The sequence below is a fragment of the Prunus dulcis genome, unplaced genomic scaffold, assembly GCF_902201215.1.
Source record: "Prunus dulcis unplaced genomic scaffold, ALMONDv2, whole genome shotgun sequence".
In the NCBI taxonomy this organism is placed as follows: Eukaryota; Viridiplantae; Streptophyta; class Magnoliopsida; order Rosales; family Rosaceae; genus Prunus; species Prunus dulcis.
Genome location: NW_023010017.1, coordinates 28,873 through 44,866, shown reverse-complemented (window position 1 = coordinate 44,866; position 15,994 = coordinate 28,873). Strand labels below are relative to the sequence as shown.

Below are 15,994 nucleotides of genomic sequence, written 5' to 3'. Positions count from 1 at the left end.
CATGGGAAAAGGTATATACATGAAGTGTTGCTTGTTCCGGGCTTGGATGAGAATCTATTGAGTGTAGGCCAAAGCATGGGTACTATGTTCCGGGCAGTTATCTTTGATGATGGTAGCCTCAACAATGTTGTAGCAAAAGTGGTCATGGGAGGAAATCAATGCTTTCCTCTTTCACTAGAATCTATGACACCTGCAGCAAGAAAAGCATCAGTGGTTGAAGACTCTTGGATCTAGCATAGAAGACTTGGACATTTGAATTTTGCTAGTATGAAAAAGATACAACAGATGGAAATGGTGTCTGGACTACCTGTGTTAATAGAAATGAAGGATGTGTGTGAAGGCTATGTTTCAGGAAAACATCACAGAGAGAAATTTAATAAACAGGTGGCATGGAGAGCAAGCTGTCCACTGGAATTAGTGCACACAGATTTGTGTGGACCAATGCAAAATGAGTCAATTGGTGGAAATAGGTACTTCATCACATTCATTAATGACTTCTCAAGAATGTGCTGGGTATACTTCCTTAGAAATAAATCTAATACCTTTAATGTGTTCAAGAAATTCAAAGCTTTTGTTGAATTGCAAAGTGGATTTAGTTTGAAAAAGCTAAGGAGTGATAGAGGTTGTGAATATACCTCACATGAATTTCAAGACTTCTGTGCAAGCAAGGGAATGGAGAGGCAACTAACCATTGCCTACTCTCCTCAGCAAAATGGAGTTGCTGAGAGGAGAAATAGAACAATCTATCATATGGCAAGATCCATGATGACAGAGAAAGGAATTCCAGTGATCTTTTGGGCAGAAGCTATGAGTACAGCTGTGTATCTCCAAAATAGGTGTTTTACAACATCTGTGTCAAGCAAAACACCATTTGAAGCATTCACAGGTAGAAAACCAGGAATCAAGCATCTGAAAGTTTTCGGTTGCATATGTTACACTCATATTCCATCACCCTTGAGGCAGAAATTTGATGACAAGGCTAGAAAGAGAGGTTTTATGGGATATGGAAGCTGTGAAAAATGTTATAGTGTGTATGATGTGCAATCTAAGAAAATTGTGCTCTCAAGAATTGTGATTTTCAGTGAGGATAAGTCTTGGAATTGGGAAAGAAATCAGGTGAAATTTGTCCCAATACCATTCAACCTTGAAGGAAATGAAGTAAAAGGTGAAAACAATGAAGAACAACCTGATGCACCTCAGTTTGATAATGGTGGAAGTTCTTATCTAAACTCCACAGTTGGTGAGTTAGTTGAGAATGTTAGTGGTAATGGCAGTCAAAACTCCACACCTAGTTCCACTCCAGCCAAATTAAAAACTCTGGAAGATATATATGCAAGGTGTCACATGTGCATTATAGAACCAGAGAATTATCAAGAAGCAGCTGGTGATTTAGCTTGGCAAAAAGCCATGAATGCAGGGTTGGAGATGATAGAGAAGAATAATACTTGGAAATTGGTTGAGAGACCGGCTGATAAACCTGCTATAAGTGTGAAATGGGTGTTTAAGACTAAGCTTAACTTGGATGGAACTGTTTAGAAACACAAAGCTAGGCTTGTAGCAAAAGGGTATGCATAGAAACCCAGGATTGACTACAATGAAACCTTTGCACCAGTGGCAAGGTTAGATGCAATTCAAACTCTTATTGCACTTGTAGCACAAAAGGGTTGGAAACTATTCCAGCTGGACGTCAAATCAGCATTCCTAAATGGTGTGCTTGATGAAGAAGTGTATGTCAAACAGCCTGAAGGTTTTGAGTTAAAGAATGCAAGCCACAAGGTCTACAAGCTAAGGAAGGCTTTATACGGACTTAAACAGGCTCCTAGAGCCTGGTATAGTGAGATTGATGCATATCTCTCCATGTGCAAGTTCAAGAGAAGCACAACTGAAGCCACTCTGTACACAAGGTCTAATAGTGAAGGAGACTTGATTATTGTCTCAATCTATGTTGATGACATTGTTTATACTGGTAGTAGTAAGAGGATGCAAACTGAGTTCAAAAGAGAAATGATGCAAAGATATGAGATGTCGGATCTTGGACTTCTCCATCACTTTTTGGGCATGGGAATATTGCAAACTGATCAAGGAGTATTTATTCATCAAAGCAAGTATGCCAAATCTTTGCTTATGAAGTTCAGGCTTGAAGACTGCAAACTAGTCTCAATTCCTTTGCCTATTGGTGAGAAACTAAAAAAGGTGGATATGAGTGAGTTAGCTGATGAAGGGCTCTACAGAAAAATAGTAGGAAGCTTACTATATTTAACTGCAACTAGACCTGATCTAATGTATGCTGCTAGCTTGCTATCAAGGTTTATGAATAGTCCTACAAAAAGGCATATGGGAGTTGCAAAAAGGGTTCTAAGATATGTGCAAGGGACTCTTAGCTATGGCATTGAATATGTGAGAAATTACTCAGCAACTCTTGTTGGATTCTGTGATGCAGATTGGGCAGGCAATGAGGATGATAGTAGGAGCACTTCTAGCTATGCATTTAGTTTTGGAAGTAGAGCATTCTCTTGGGCCTCTGTGAAACAAAACACAGTGGCACTATCAACAGCAGAAGCTGAGTATGTCTCAGCATCTGAGGCAACAACACAGGCCATTTGGTTAAGATTTGTTCTTAATGACTTTGGTGAAATGCAAACTGAGGCAACACTCTTGTTCTGTGACAATATGTCAGCAATTTCGATGGCCAAGAATCCATTTTTTCATCAAAGAACTAGACACATAAACAGTAGGTATCATTTCATAAGAGAAGCTCTGCAAGAAGGTGTGATCAACATGCAATTCTGCAGAAGTGAAGAACAGCTCGCAGATATTTTTACTAAAGCACCGCCAAAAGACAGATTCAAGCATCTAAGGTTGAAACTTGGAGTTAAGCCAGTAAGCAGCTTAGGAAAGGCTGTTGAGAATTAAGTTACTAACTGAGCTCAATACAAACTGCAGATGACAATCCTACAGATTAGTGCTGAGAAGAATGAAGAAATGAAGAACTTTCCTTTCTAGGAAATAGCCATTAGCTACTCTATTCTATTTTGGGATAATTCCCACAGCTGTCTTTTTTTGTCTTTTTCAGCTATACTGTGATAACCGATTCTAGCCTAGGTGTAAGAATCGTAGCCTCCAATGATCATGTATGGTAGGAGATGAGTCCTTGAATCCTAAAATTTAGGATCCTAGTTTTTGCCAGTATATGTCATGTATATGATCATGCTTTTGCTCAGTCTTCAATATAGAAAAATACTGAACATTCTCATTCACTTTGAGCATTTTTCCTTCCTCTGCATAAACAATTTTTTATTTATTTATACCAAAATCAACAATGGCAGCAAAGAGATCACACATATTCTCTGTGCAATTTTCCACAAAGCAAATCAAGAAGGTCTATGCTGGTGGGTCTGTTGGTGGGTCAACTTCTGTTGGTGATGGGTCGAAAATTTGTTTGCTTTCCGATAAGCTTTCATGCTTGTTGGAACGTGCAGGCAAGGATTTGAAGTTGGACAGGATGGGGGTTCCGCTAAGAGATATGAACGATGAGAATTTATTGGCTTATTTGGATGTGTGTGTGGATTTTATTGATAAGGGTAGGAAAAAGGGTTCTTTTTTGGTGCATTGCTTTGCTGGTATTTCCAGAAGGTACATATTGCTTTCTCAGTTTATGATTTTCAGTTTTTAGAATAACAAGAGTCTACTAATAATGTCGAAATTATTCGAAACAGGCTTACATTCTGATAGCTTTTTCAATTTTCTGAATTGTCAAGTTTAAAGTGTTTACACCCTTGTTTGCATGTGTTTGTTGCTAAAATATGAATATGGTTTGAATACTTTGGGTTTTTCTTTATTCTTCTCCATAAGGAGGTATATATAGGAGTTTACATATGAAGGTTTTACAAGGAATTAGATATAGTAAAGAATTAGGAAAGTATCTCCTAATTATACAATGATTTCTCACTTATATAAAAAATAAGAAAGTAAATCCCTAAATTAATCAAGGAAGTAAATCTCCTTGATTAATTAGGAGACTCACGTCAACACTCCTCCTCAAGTTGGTCCATATATGTCATGAATGCCCAACTTGGTAAGTGGGTCATGAAATACTCTTCCAGACTCACAGCATATGCAATATCTGATCTTGGAGGACGTATGATGAGTAGAACCTTTGGTGGTGGTGATGGAAGAAGGAGTCTGGGTTGACCGCATGCTTCTGTGAGTCTGCAATAAGATGGAGAATCGTATGGGTTCTTGACATCACAGAGGAAGTAAGATGTGATATGAGAAGGTGAGGAAGGTATGTGAGAAATTTGATGTAGGAATTGGATTTAAGAGGTATGTGTATAAGATTTGATGGTATGTGTGTAGAGATTTGGATAAGAGGATTTGAGGACTTTAGATATGAGGGATTTGGATTTGGGGAAAAAAAAAAATATATGAGGAAGTTGATTTAGGGTTTTGGATTTGAATATGAGAAATTTGAAGAAATTTGAGAAATTTGAGATAAGGGTTTAGAGACAAAACAACTTCTCTTCACTCCTCTTCTCCTCTTGAAGAGAAGGGGTCGTCAGAGTCAAGAAATAAGCAACATCTTCTTGGGATATGTCAATAAACATAGCCCTTTCACCCTTTTTGTTGTTGTTGTTGTTGAATTTGCCCCTCCTAGTACCACAACCAATCGTCTTGCTGCTAAGGATGTCCTGTTGTGGCTACAGAGGCAGAGGCAGGAGCTGGTGCCTTTGGAACTGCAGGACTAACAGGAGCTGAGTCAAAAGATGTGTCGAGTGATTTGCCTATATTCTTGATCGGAGGGATGTCGCCGGTGAGGTACCCCAATTTTTCGCTGGCAGCAATACGCATCTCCATGACTTGAGACCATAAGACATAATTGGTTTCAGTCAGGGTGACGCTATTTGGGAAAGGAGCGTTGTCACTGTGGATAGTAACAATTTGGGAGGATGGTGGAGTGGTGTCGGTGGTGTTGGAAGATGATATAACATCCATGGCAGTGGAAGAATTTTAAGGGTAAAAAAATATGTGTTTTGGAATTTGAAGATATGAGGGATGTGGATGGAGATCTGAATTTGGTAAAGAGAAATATGAGTTTGGAGAACTTTGAGGAATTTGAGGAATATGATTTTAGGGTTTGTGTTTGAAGAAATTTGATATGAGGATTTAGGGTTTGTGTTTGAAGAAAATTTGATATGAGAATTTAGAGACAACCGAGGATCGATTGCTCTGATACCATATTAAAATATGAATATGGTTTGAATACTTTGGATTGTTCTTTATTCTTCTCCATAAGGAGGTATATATAGGAGTTTACATATGAAGGTTTTATAAGGAATTAGATATAGTAAAGAATTAGGAAAGTATCTCCTAATTGTACAATGATTTATCACTTATATAAAAAATAGGAAAGTAAATCCCTTAATTAATCAAGGAAGTAAATCTCCTTGATTAATTAGGAGACTCACGTCAATAGAAGGATTATCTTAGTTGGTGGGGTGGGACGTAAAAAACTTAAACTAGATTTGGTGGGGTGCGTCAGGCCCATGCAGAAGTGCAACGCCTGGGCGACACTTGAGAGCCCTAGTAACAAGCTACTGTGGTGGGCACTCCCCCCAAAGAAATAAGATATTAAGGGTCTTTGGTACCGCGGACTATTATGGACTAGATTAAGTCCTGAAACTGTCTTGGATTAGCTCGGATTGGCCTAAGCTGGATTAAGTACTGACCTACGTTTGGTGTTGTATCGGACTAAAAACCTGGATTTTAAAAATAGTGAAGCCCTATGTTTTGTGTTGTGTCAAACTAAAAAATAATTCTTGTAATATTTAATTTAATTGGGGATTTTGACTTTAAAAAATATTTATATTTAATTAGGGATATTTAATTAGGGCTGATGTGTGAAAAAAATAATATAAAATTATAAAAAAGAATTCCATCCTCTCATTCTTTCCTCTTCCTTCCTCTCTCTCTTGCTCTGCCTCTCTCTCTCTCTCTCTCTATGTGTCTTTCTTTCTAAATTTCCAAAGAGAAAAAAGAACAAAAAATCTAATTAGCCCCACACCACAACTTTTCACAAACCAATTACCACACCACATAATTAAAATTAAAAAACAAAAAACAAAACGCCCAATTGTCCAAAACACAATTGGTATTGTAATGATCCCTTTCTTCTTCTTTGGCCATTACCAGAATGATGGCTGCTCAGATCGATCAGTGGAAGTAGCTGAAAGACATCTTCATGTGATTTGACATGGACTCCGATGGCAGCCTCACCCAACTTGAGCTCGCTACCCTGCTCCGGTCTCTTGGCGTTAAGCCCACTAGCTACCAGCTCCAAGTCCTCCTTGCCAACGAAAACGGCACCGTCGAGTTCGACGAGCTAGTCACCGCCATCTTGCCTGACATGAACGAGGAGATCCTCATCAACTAGGAGCAGCTCATGGAGGCCTTCCAGTTGTTCGAGGGGAAGAGAACGATAGAGTGAAGGCTGTGTTGGTCGCACTCGTGCATTCAAAATAGCACTACTTTGTGAAACGCATTTCATCCTCACTGTATTGAACGAGCAAGTCCGGTGTTTTTTTGACTCATGGACTATACAATCCTATTTATATTAGTCCCTCTTTCACCAAACGTTGATTTCAAAGTGTTATTTAACACTGTCCTAGCTAGTCCAGCCTACCAAAAATGCCCTAAACTGATTAGAACATCTAAATCCTCTTTGCAACCTTTTGATCATCATAGGTATAATTCATCCAATTATTATAAATAAATAAAATTAGAAACATAACCAATTTATTTATTTATTTATTAAGTTGCAACAAATGAAAGAACATAATATAATGGGTAAACTGCCGAATACCACCTGAATTATTACGCTTGTCGAAATGTCAACCCAGAATTATTTTTTCAGCCAATTTAGCTCTCAGACTATTTTAAATGGTCAATTTAGCATTTGTCGTCAAGTTTTTAAACTTCTATCCAATTTTCTATTAATTATAAGGATAAGTTTGTCATTTTATAAGAACAATACCAAAAAATAATAAAGAAAATGTAAAATCATGATTTCTTCTCTCTCTCTTTCTTTGTTCTCCTCCCTTTTCTGTCTTCTTCCTCTCTTTCTCTTTTCTTTCTTCCCTCACCACCTACTCCGGCTCTTTCTAATTTCTTAGCTCCAGTTGTCCTCTCTTTACAAATATCCAGAGGCTCCACTGCTGTATCGAAATTTGTTTGTTCATGCAACAAAAGCATTTGGAGGGAGATTAATAACAGCCAAAGAAAAGGATATGTGTAAAACACAATACAAGAAGGAAGAAGAGGAGCTTGTGTAAAACACAATACAAGAGGAAAGGAAGAAGATTAATAACAGCCAAGAGGACGGGCAATCTTCACACCTCATCGAAATATGCCACACAGACCCGGTATTTTGGGGAGGAGTTGATAACTTAATGCAATCCCTAAATCCCATTGACCCAATCAAGAACAAGTAGGTGTTGATGAAGATGAAAACATATCTTGATTCTGATTATATGTTTATTTACACAAACCAACCATTGGCATTCACTCGAAAACCCTTGTGGATGTGGGATTGCAGATAGAGAGTCTTGGGAGGAAGGGGCTGGGGAAGACGTAGATTGCCTTCCCCTGTTTTTTTTTTTTTTTTTTTGGTTGTTGTTTTGTTTTGTTTTGTTTTTCCAGTTTTGTAGTTTTAACAATTTAATTATTTTAAACTTAAAAAAATTAAAATTTTAATTCAACAATGAATCACGTGCCTAACATATGATATTTAGATAGAAAATTGGATGAAATTGCATGAAAACTAACGGTATGGGTAAATTGGCCATTAAAAATAATCAGAGGACTAAATTGGCTAAAAAAATTGGCTAAAAAAATTGGCTAAATTACCCCACCAACATTTTATCCAAAATTTTTTTTTTTGTTATGTTATAAATGAATTTTATGTGTGTATCTCAAGTCTATTTCATATATAAATTTTTTTTATAATTTAGGTCTGGGTATAATAGTGAATCACCCATAATTATTTTCAATTTTAAGAAAAAAATTTATTTTGAAATATTAAAAAGTATTTAAAAACATTAATAAGAAACCAACGCAAAACCCGTCCTCTCACGCCTATCGGGATAATTTTTTCGTTTTCAGAATAAAATACTTTCATCAGATAACAAAATTTAAAAAGAAAAACTTAAGACCCAAAACCCGTCTCCCCCTCTCTCTCTCTCTCTCTCTCTCTCTCTACGATGACCTAAATACAGGTAAAGAACAAAGATTTCTTCTTGTTAATTTAGGTGTTTTATTATCTTGTTTCCCTTTTTATTGACGGTGTAAATACTGCCCTTTTTTATTCAAGGTCTAAATAGGTTTTCTTGTCAAGCAAGACTGACTTATAAAACACTCTTGTAATCCTCTGTAAATTGCCTCATACTGTTCGACTTTTCTTGCTTTGATAATCTTGGGTTTAGGAAAAATTCAAATATTTTTCAGTGATCATGCCGTATCTTGTTCGTGAGAATCTATTCCTCGGCAACATCCGCGACGCGACAGAGGTTATCCGAAATGGCAGCAAAGAGATCACACATATTCTCTGTGCAATTCCCACAAAGGAAATCAAGGTCTATGATGCCGGGTCTGTTGGTGGGTCAGCTTCTGTTGGTGATGGGTCGATAAGCTTTCGTGCAGGCAAGGATTTGAAGCTGGAGAGGATGGGGGTTCCGCTAAGAGATAGGCACGATGAGAATTTATTGGATTATTTGGATGCGTGTGTGGATTTTATTGATAAGGGTAGAAAAAAGGGTTCTGTTTTGGTGCATTGCTTTGCTGGTGTTTCCAGAAGGTACATATTGCTTTCTCAGTTTATGATTTTTAGTTTTTAGAATAACAAGAGTCTACTAATAATGTCGAAATTATTCGGAACAGGCTTACATTCTGATAGCTTTTTCAGTTTTCTGAATTGTCAAGTTTAAAGTGTTTACACCGTTGTTTGCATTTGTTTGTTGCAGTGCATCTATCATTACAGCATATCTGATGAGAACAGAGCATTTATCACAAGAAGGTGTGAACAAATCATTGCTTCTTTTAAGTATCGCCAGTCTTCGTATATAACTACATGTTGCTGTTATATTTTTGGAATCCAAATAGCTGCTTTTGTTTCTTCAGTTCAGATAAAAATTAGTTTCACAAGCTTGTATGACTTTAAAAACGGAAGATGATTTTGACACTCCACACTCATTTACTCTCTCACACAAGAAGAGCACCAAAATCATGTGGTCCTCTTGTGTGAGAGAGTAGCAGAGCGTGGGAGGTGATAGTTGGAGTACCAAAATCATCACCCTTCGAAATATATGAATTCCTGAGCAATAGAATTGAAGAAAAGGCAGAGTGGGTTACGAATGCTTAACTGCTTTAGTCTTTCTCTTCCTCTTATGCAATCCTACAGATGCACTAGGATCCCTGAGGCAAAGCTGTGAATTTGTTTGCCCCAATGATGGTTTTCTACATCAGGTGATTCAAGGAACTCTTATGTAACATCTTGTACAAGGTTAGACTACTTTCTGCTAAGCCAGCCCATAGTGAATTTTACTCTTTTCTTTTCTCGTGTTGCAGCTCAAAATGTACGAGGAAATGGGCTTCAAGGTTGATCGTGCCAGCCCCATATATAAGTCTTTTCGCTTGAAAGTTTTGGGTACAGTTTTATTTTTTCTTCTCCATCTTCCCCTCCCTCTAAATTTATTGTTTTTCATTGAACATCTTGAATTCATGCTTTCATATTTTAGTTTTTCAAGTTTCGGTAATATACGAGATGATGAAAGTGCTCCATGGGACATAGAGAGTAGGCTATAATTCTTGCGCCGTTGACTGACTAGAAATTGTACGTAGGCTTTTCTTGAGTCTCATGATATTAGAGGCACCAACTCTTATCCCAGCTTTTTAATACCAACTGATGAGGCACATAATATGGTAGTCACTTACTGTTTGTAAATAAATGAGGCTCAAATTTAAACAACTGAAGTACTACCACATCAGTTTGTATATGAGTTGGTGTGCCTAGGACTTTATGAAAAATTCATTGATAGGAAGGTATTAAGGAGCCATTGCTTACCAAATTGGTTGTATATCATTGAAGTAGGATGTGAGATGGTTGGTCCAGCTTTTGGTGGATTATTGCCTCAAAGAATGTTATTTTGAGAAGCGAGAGGGTTTGGATTGAGCATGGAGACACTGCTGGATTATAAGAAATCCCTAAGCGAAGCTTCCAAGGTTCTGAAAGGAACTCAAAAATGCCAAAGGTTTAGAATTCCAAAAACAAGATTGTCTCAATTTAGTTCACTCTATTTATACATGATAGAATCTCGAGAAAACCCTATAGAGTTAAATTGTAGCCCTCAGAATAAAAATAATCTCACTTGTCAAATTAGCTTGGGGAAACTAGCACAAAAAAATTGCTACAATGCTGCTATAGTATCCATGAACTGTACCTCCCAATCTGTTTTTTAAATTGTTTGCCATTCTCCTCTGCCTTACATAACGTTTTAACAGAAGAGAAAAAGAAAAAGAAAAAGAAATGCTTACCAGAACAGCAGTGACAACTGTGAAGGGTGTTGCAACTGCATGGCAAGTGTTCTTGATGTTTATTACTATGTGAAAAGTTGTTTGTCCCAGAATAGGAGACATTATAAGTTATGCCTACTCATTTCACTGGAGGTTTCAAATTGAGTGGCAAATGTGAATTTCTGTTTTCCCTGCTATAATAGAAATATTTTATCCATCCTTTCAGGTGAATCTTATCATCGTGGGGATAAAACAGACAATTCTAAATTTGGGGCAGATCCTGGGTTGCCTAATGAAATTGCCTCTGGAGTAAAAACAGGTCAAAATGGAGGAAAAACTGGTACACCAGCATTCCGCTGCAAGAAATGCCGAAGAATTGTTGCATTGCAGGACGATGTTGTGGATCACATTCCAGGCGAGGGTGAGAAATCGTTTGAGTGGCGAAAGCGAAAAAGTAGCAACTTGTCGCGAAAAAGTAGCAACTTGTCTGAGGATTCTGAATGTTCATCCATTTTTGTTGAGCCTCAAAGGTGGATGACAGCAGGTAACTGTGTCATATTTATAACTGTATGGCTTACCATTTCCATTGCAGTAATAGTTAATCATGCAACAGAGCTCTCTTGTCAAAAGAGTTTCCTTGGGTTATTTGATTTGATTGTTATAATATAAATGCTCTACAGTTGTTTAACTGGGATATTATATGATCAAATTGTCACTTGAGATTACATGTCAACTGCGAATTGGTTTTTCTTGTTGACCAGTTAATCCAGTGTGTTGACAAATGATGGTATTTTAAACATTGAAAAAAGTATCGAATATAGACTTTGACACCCAGACAGAATCCACATCCTTTTCACATTCCTATTTTTGGACCTATAGTGCTTTTCTTAATCTTTTCCTTTACTTTTCTTCAGCTGATTTTGGTTTCCTTATACCTTAATTTGAATGAAGTAAAAGTTATTTCATTTGGAGCATCTTTCGTTCTCAGTGATTTGTCATGGAAACATGATATAATTTAATCTTTCATATGTTTTCTTATTACACAGTTGATGAAGGAGCACTGGAGGGCAAGGGCAAGTTGTCATGTGCACATTGTGAAGCTCGCTTGGGTTACTTCAATTGGTCAGGCAGCCAATGCAGTTGCGGGAGTTGGATCACTCCTGCCTTCCAGCTTCATAGAAGCCGTGTGGACGTCAGCACTGTCTAATATCTGTCAAGGCAATGCTTCAGTTGAGCCCCTATCAGGATAAAGTATCCAAAACCCCTCTAAGCAATCGATGAAAAGGATGCCAAGTTTATGGAGTTTCTCATACTGTGTACCCAGATCAAAATTGAGCAGCTGCAGCTAGAGAAAATGCTTCCTTGATCCGTGTTATATGAGATTTTGGGGATTCGGGTTTTGTTTTTCTCATTTTCCAATGCAAACTTAGTTTAGGTGCTGAAAATATCGTTATGCATAACAGGATAAGTTGCTATAGGATAAGTTGAGTTTTGACCATATAATATGAACAAAATCCCTGATTGGGAAAGTAATTAATCTTTCATCTGTTATATGGCAATTGCATTTGATCATTGACAAGTTCTATGACAATCAGCCACAAGTACCGGTTTCCTTTTAGTTTTTTTATTTATTTATAGTTTTTATGTATATTTTTTTTATTTAAAGAAGTATTAGTTATTGTTATAGGCTATGCCGAATGAAACTGTATTGAATTTGTGTCTCATGTTCTTCAGTTTATGAGATTTACAAAGGTATGCACATCTAAGAAAATTTAGTTATACCAGTGAAGTGAAACAATATACTGCAACTGTACATCGACAAATTTGTTCAAATGTCTTTCCTGGCGTGCATATGAAAAGCAATTTAAATGGATCTCAAGAACGATGGTTCTTGTAGATAACTCCCAACGCAAAAACAAAAATAAAATAAAATAAGAACTTTTATAAGAATAAAAGGATCAAAATTGGTGAAGATGTTGCAATTGATGGAAGAAAAACAAGTACTTTTGGATAAGAATAAGAGGTTCACGATGGGAGGAACTGGAGAGAGTGATTGTGTGATTGAGCTACCACCATGCCTCACCTCAGGTTTTTTAGGAGGATGATGCTGCAGCTTCTGTTGGGGGCCTAATAGTTTTTAGATGAAGAGAACAGAAAAGAAGGAAGATTAGTATTATGAGTAGAAGAATGTGTTTTTTTAGCACAAAGCTTAAACATGATTTTAGGCCCTCATTAAGTAAATTTGTGGTCGTCTTAGTTTCCCTACAAGTACTAGACTCTTCACTGTCTTAAGTTCAATTCTTTTATTTTAGGGTAGAGAAGAATGAGAGCACACCTCCTCCAATTGATTTTGAGAAAAGTTTTACAGGAAGGCCTGAGGGTGTCCAAAAGAAACTTCCTTCATCGAACTATGGAGGTGAGAATGAGAGGCTATCAAGAATGGCTCTCAGGCTTCTGCAAGAAGTGCTACTGTTGACGACTGTAAAGCACAAAATACCACATTCACAACTGATGACAAGAGTACTGAACGTTGTACTTTAGCTGAAGGAACAGAGGAAATGACTGATACCCAATGCAATACTCAACTTGCTGATCGTACAGTGAGTTTTTTTTATTTTTTCATTATTTCTTTAGAGTAGGCCACTCGTCTTATTGGTGTATTGATGACGATAAGAAAAAGGGCAACTAGTAAGATGGACATCCAGTTGGAAGAAGGAAAAAGGAAGGACCCTTCACTTCGTTTCACACTGTTGAAACTAAACTGAAAATTATGCAATATCTGATTTATGCACAATTCTTGCAGGAATTATAGGGAGTTTAGTAAGATATACAACCAGTTATTTTTTTTCTCTTCAAATGTAGCCATTGAGAAATAAAGAGGCGAAGTTGTAGACAATCTAACTAACTATATTTCTAACAAGAATTTTATTGTTTGACAGGTACCAGAGACGGATTTGAAACCCGTACCATCTGCAAGGGATGTAAAAGATTTTGGCTTGGACCCAATTCATAGTGATGAGGAAAGCCCTTCAATGTGGCCTTCAGAATTCAACAGGCTGCAAAGAGAGATCATTGAACTTTGGGAGGCCTGCAATGTGTCATTGGTTCACAGGACTTCTTTCTCCTATTTAAAGGTGATCCGAGTGATTATATTTACATGGAGGTTGAGCACAGGAGATTGTCCTTCCTCAAAGATACGTTTGCTCGGGGCACAGGAGATTGGCAAACCTACAGTGGAGTGACACAGATAGTATTTTTATTTGATTAAGAATTGGTAAGCATGATGAAAATCCTATCAATCTCTTTGGCCTGCCATCATTTGATGTCATTGCTATACGGGGCTGTAGTTGGTTCCCACCTGTTTTCTTTAACATGTGTTTTTGAAGAACTGATGAATAAAAAATCTGAGTCTTGACCTATATTTGCTTGGTCCATATGGTATCTTTTGTGGCTTGTTTCAAAAGACGTTTTATGTGGGAAGTGTAGGGTTTCCTCCAAACAATTTAAAACAAGGTCACAAGAAGACTGATGCCTCTCCATATTGCTGTGCAAGATATCCATCATTAAAGCTAGAAGTTGTGGTCAACTTGATATATTGATTGTGCTTTCTGTATGTAATTATATTTGTATTAAACTAATGTTCTATTTTCATTTTTCTTATCAGAACTTTTTGTATTCCACTAAGGATGAGAATTCCCAGTTGAAAGCCATTGATTTTGGCTTATCAGATTTTGCCAAACCAGGTTTGTCCTTTTTTGAATAATCCAGCTCTCTGTTATTATTCATGTCTCAGTCTTTTGGAGTTTGGAGTGGGATTTTAATACTCATTCTGGCTTACAGATGAGAGGCTTAATGATATTGTTTTTCAGACAAGAAAGGATCCTGCATGAAACATGAACAGGAAAAACTGTACTCCGTCCTCTTACATACGAGAACCATGGAGAAGAAAGAAAAAACATAGAAAAGAAATTTCCAAGGTAAGCACAATGAAGATTTTCAGAGATTGCCATTTGCGACGACTCGAGAATCATGTGACAGAATTAAAAGTAAAGAACATGGAGAAACCTGCTTGATCAAATTGTGAAAAGACCAGAAACAAAATATTTAAAGGTCAAAACATATTAAAGAGAAAATCCTGCTTTCCATTAGGGGAATTTATATTTTTATTTGGTGATCTTTTAAGAGGTCAGCAAATCTGCCGGCCTCTGTTTTGTGCTTCTTTGCCCAGTTTTGAATATTCACTTGAGTTAAAAAACAGTATGTTTAAAAAAATAAAATTTTGAGTGAAGAGAATAACATATATTTTCAATAATGTTGAAGAATCAGCTGGAACAGTTTTTGGTCCTGAACCTCTCAACTCATTCTCTACTATCTAGTCAATTCTCTTTGCAAATGCTTCACCGATGCTTTATCCGACATGACTACATTATGCTGTGCATTTGTTGTCGCTTCTTTAGAACACAGCTTGCAAACAGGAGGGTATTTCTTGATTGTTTAACATTGCTATGTGCAGGACTCATGGTACAAATTATGGCAGTTCTAGCATTAATTCCTCCCAAGGAGGACTCCAGAATGCGGGTTAGCTTCGAATCTCGGTAAGGAACATGCCTATTTCTTCCCTTGCTGCATGAGTTGTGTTTATACCATATTCAACTGAATACATTCGGCACTGGGAATCAACACACAGACCGCGCAAGTCTGCTGAAGATAACATCGATGACACAATGGTGCCCCTTCGATGACTATAGAATCTAGGACCACGGACACGTGTCACCTCCACAACAGTTTGCACAAAGTCCCACATCGAAACTTCGTGCAAAATTTTCATCTTCACTTCCCTATAAATAGGGAACAATGCCCAAGTAAAGAGGGTAACTACTTTCCCACCTTTACTGTTATTTTGCCAAAATTAGCACATATAACTGACTTAAGCATTGGAGAGCCTTCGGTAGGTACCACACCTGTATCCGAAGTTTGACGACTACTTCTTCTCTATTTCCTTCTGCAGGATCTCTCAGTGCTGAAGATTCGCAATCTCATCCCCCTGCCAAAGGTCTAACACTCTCTACATAAGTTGACCCCACCAAAAAAAGCATCAACAGTTTGGTGCTGTCTGTGTGAAGCTACTTTCGAATCCCACCTCTCTACCAATCTCGCTGGCTCCATCTCCCATCCGACCCTGTCGTCTCTTCTACCCCTCACACTCCGCTATGTCAAGTGAAGCTAGCCTTGATACCCAACACCATACCCCTCATGGGGATTCATCCCGAAAGAAACCTTTAGCCGATGAGCACCTCCAGGCCGAAGTGGAGCTCCTTCATGCCAATATCACAAAGATGACAGAGAACTATGAACACCTTCGTACCAAGAATGTCGAATTGAAGCACAACTACAGAACCTTGAAACGTAATTAGGAGAACACTCACCACCA

The 15,994-nt window shown here is 37.6% G+C and overlaps 1 protein-coding gene and 1 long non-coding RNA gene across 4 annotated transcripts; both read left to right on the top strand.

Moving 5' to 3' along the window:
* The first annotated feature begins 8,223 nt into the window (after window positions 1-8,223).
* On the top strand, window positions 8,224-12,181 carry LOC117612528 (dual specificity protein phosphatase 12-like). 3 transcript variants are annotated; one of them, XM_034341212.1, is made up of 7 exons: window positions 8,224-8,270; window positions 8,500-8,848; window positions 9,015-9,067; window positions 9,452-9,516; window positions 9,619-9,697; window positions 10,790-11,107; window positions 11,610-12,181. In XM_034341212.1, exons 2-7 carry the CDS (start codon window positions 8,505-8,507, stop codon window positions 11,768-11,770), a joined length of 1,020 nt encoding a protein of 339 aa, XP_034197103.1. In that variant the 5' UTR covers window positions 8,224-8,270; window positions 8,500-8,504; the 3' UTR covers window positions 11,771-12,181. The 3 variants fall into 3 exon arrangements, with proteins under 3 accessions (XP_034197103.1, XP_034197101.1, XP_034197102.1); XM_034341210.1 differs by having other exon boundaries at window positions 8,366-8,848; XM_034341211.1 differs by having other exon boundaries at window positions 8,226-8,270; window positions 8,478-8,848.
* A 639-nt stretch (window positions 12,182-12,820) lies between these two features.
* LOC117612529 lies at window positions 12,821-14,512 on the top strand. Its single transcript, XR_004583418.1, has 3 exons — window positions 12,821-13,837; window positions 14,228-14,306; window positions 14,433-14,512. It is a non-coding gene; the product is annotated as an uncharacterized LOC117612529 (long non-coding RNA).
* The last annotated feature ends 1,482 nt before the right edge of the window (window positions 14,513-15,994 follow it).

What these genes read in the sequence shown, in the direction of transcription:
- LOC117612528 (XM_034341212.1), top strand. Translation starts at nt 8,505, where the DNA reads ATGCCGTATCTTGTTCGTGAGAATCTATTCCTCGGCAACATCCGCGAC. An exon ending in TTTGCTGGTGTTTCCAGAAG is followed by an intron (nt 8,849 to 9,014) that starts GTACATATTGCT and finishes TGTTTGTTGCAG; the next exon opens with TGCATCTATCATTACAGCAT. An exon ending in TCAAAGGTGGATGACAGCAG is followed by an intron (nt 11,108 to 11,609) that starts GTAACTGTGTCA and finishes CTTATTACACAG; the next exon opens with TTGATGAAGGAGCACTGGAG.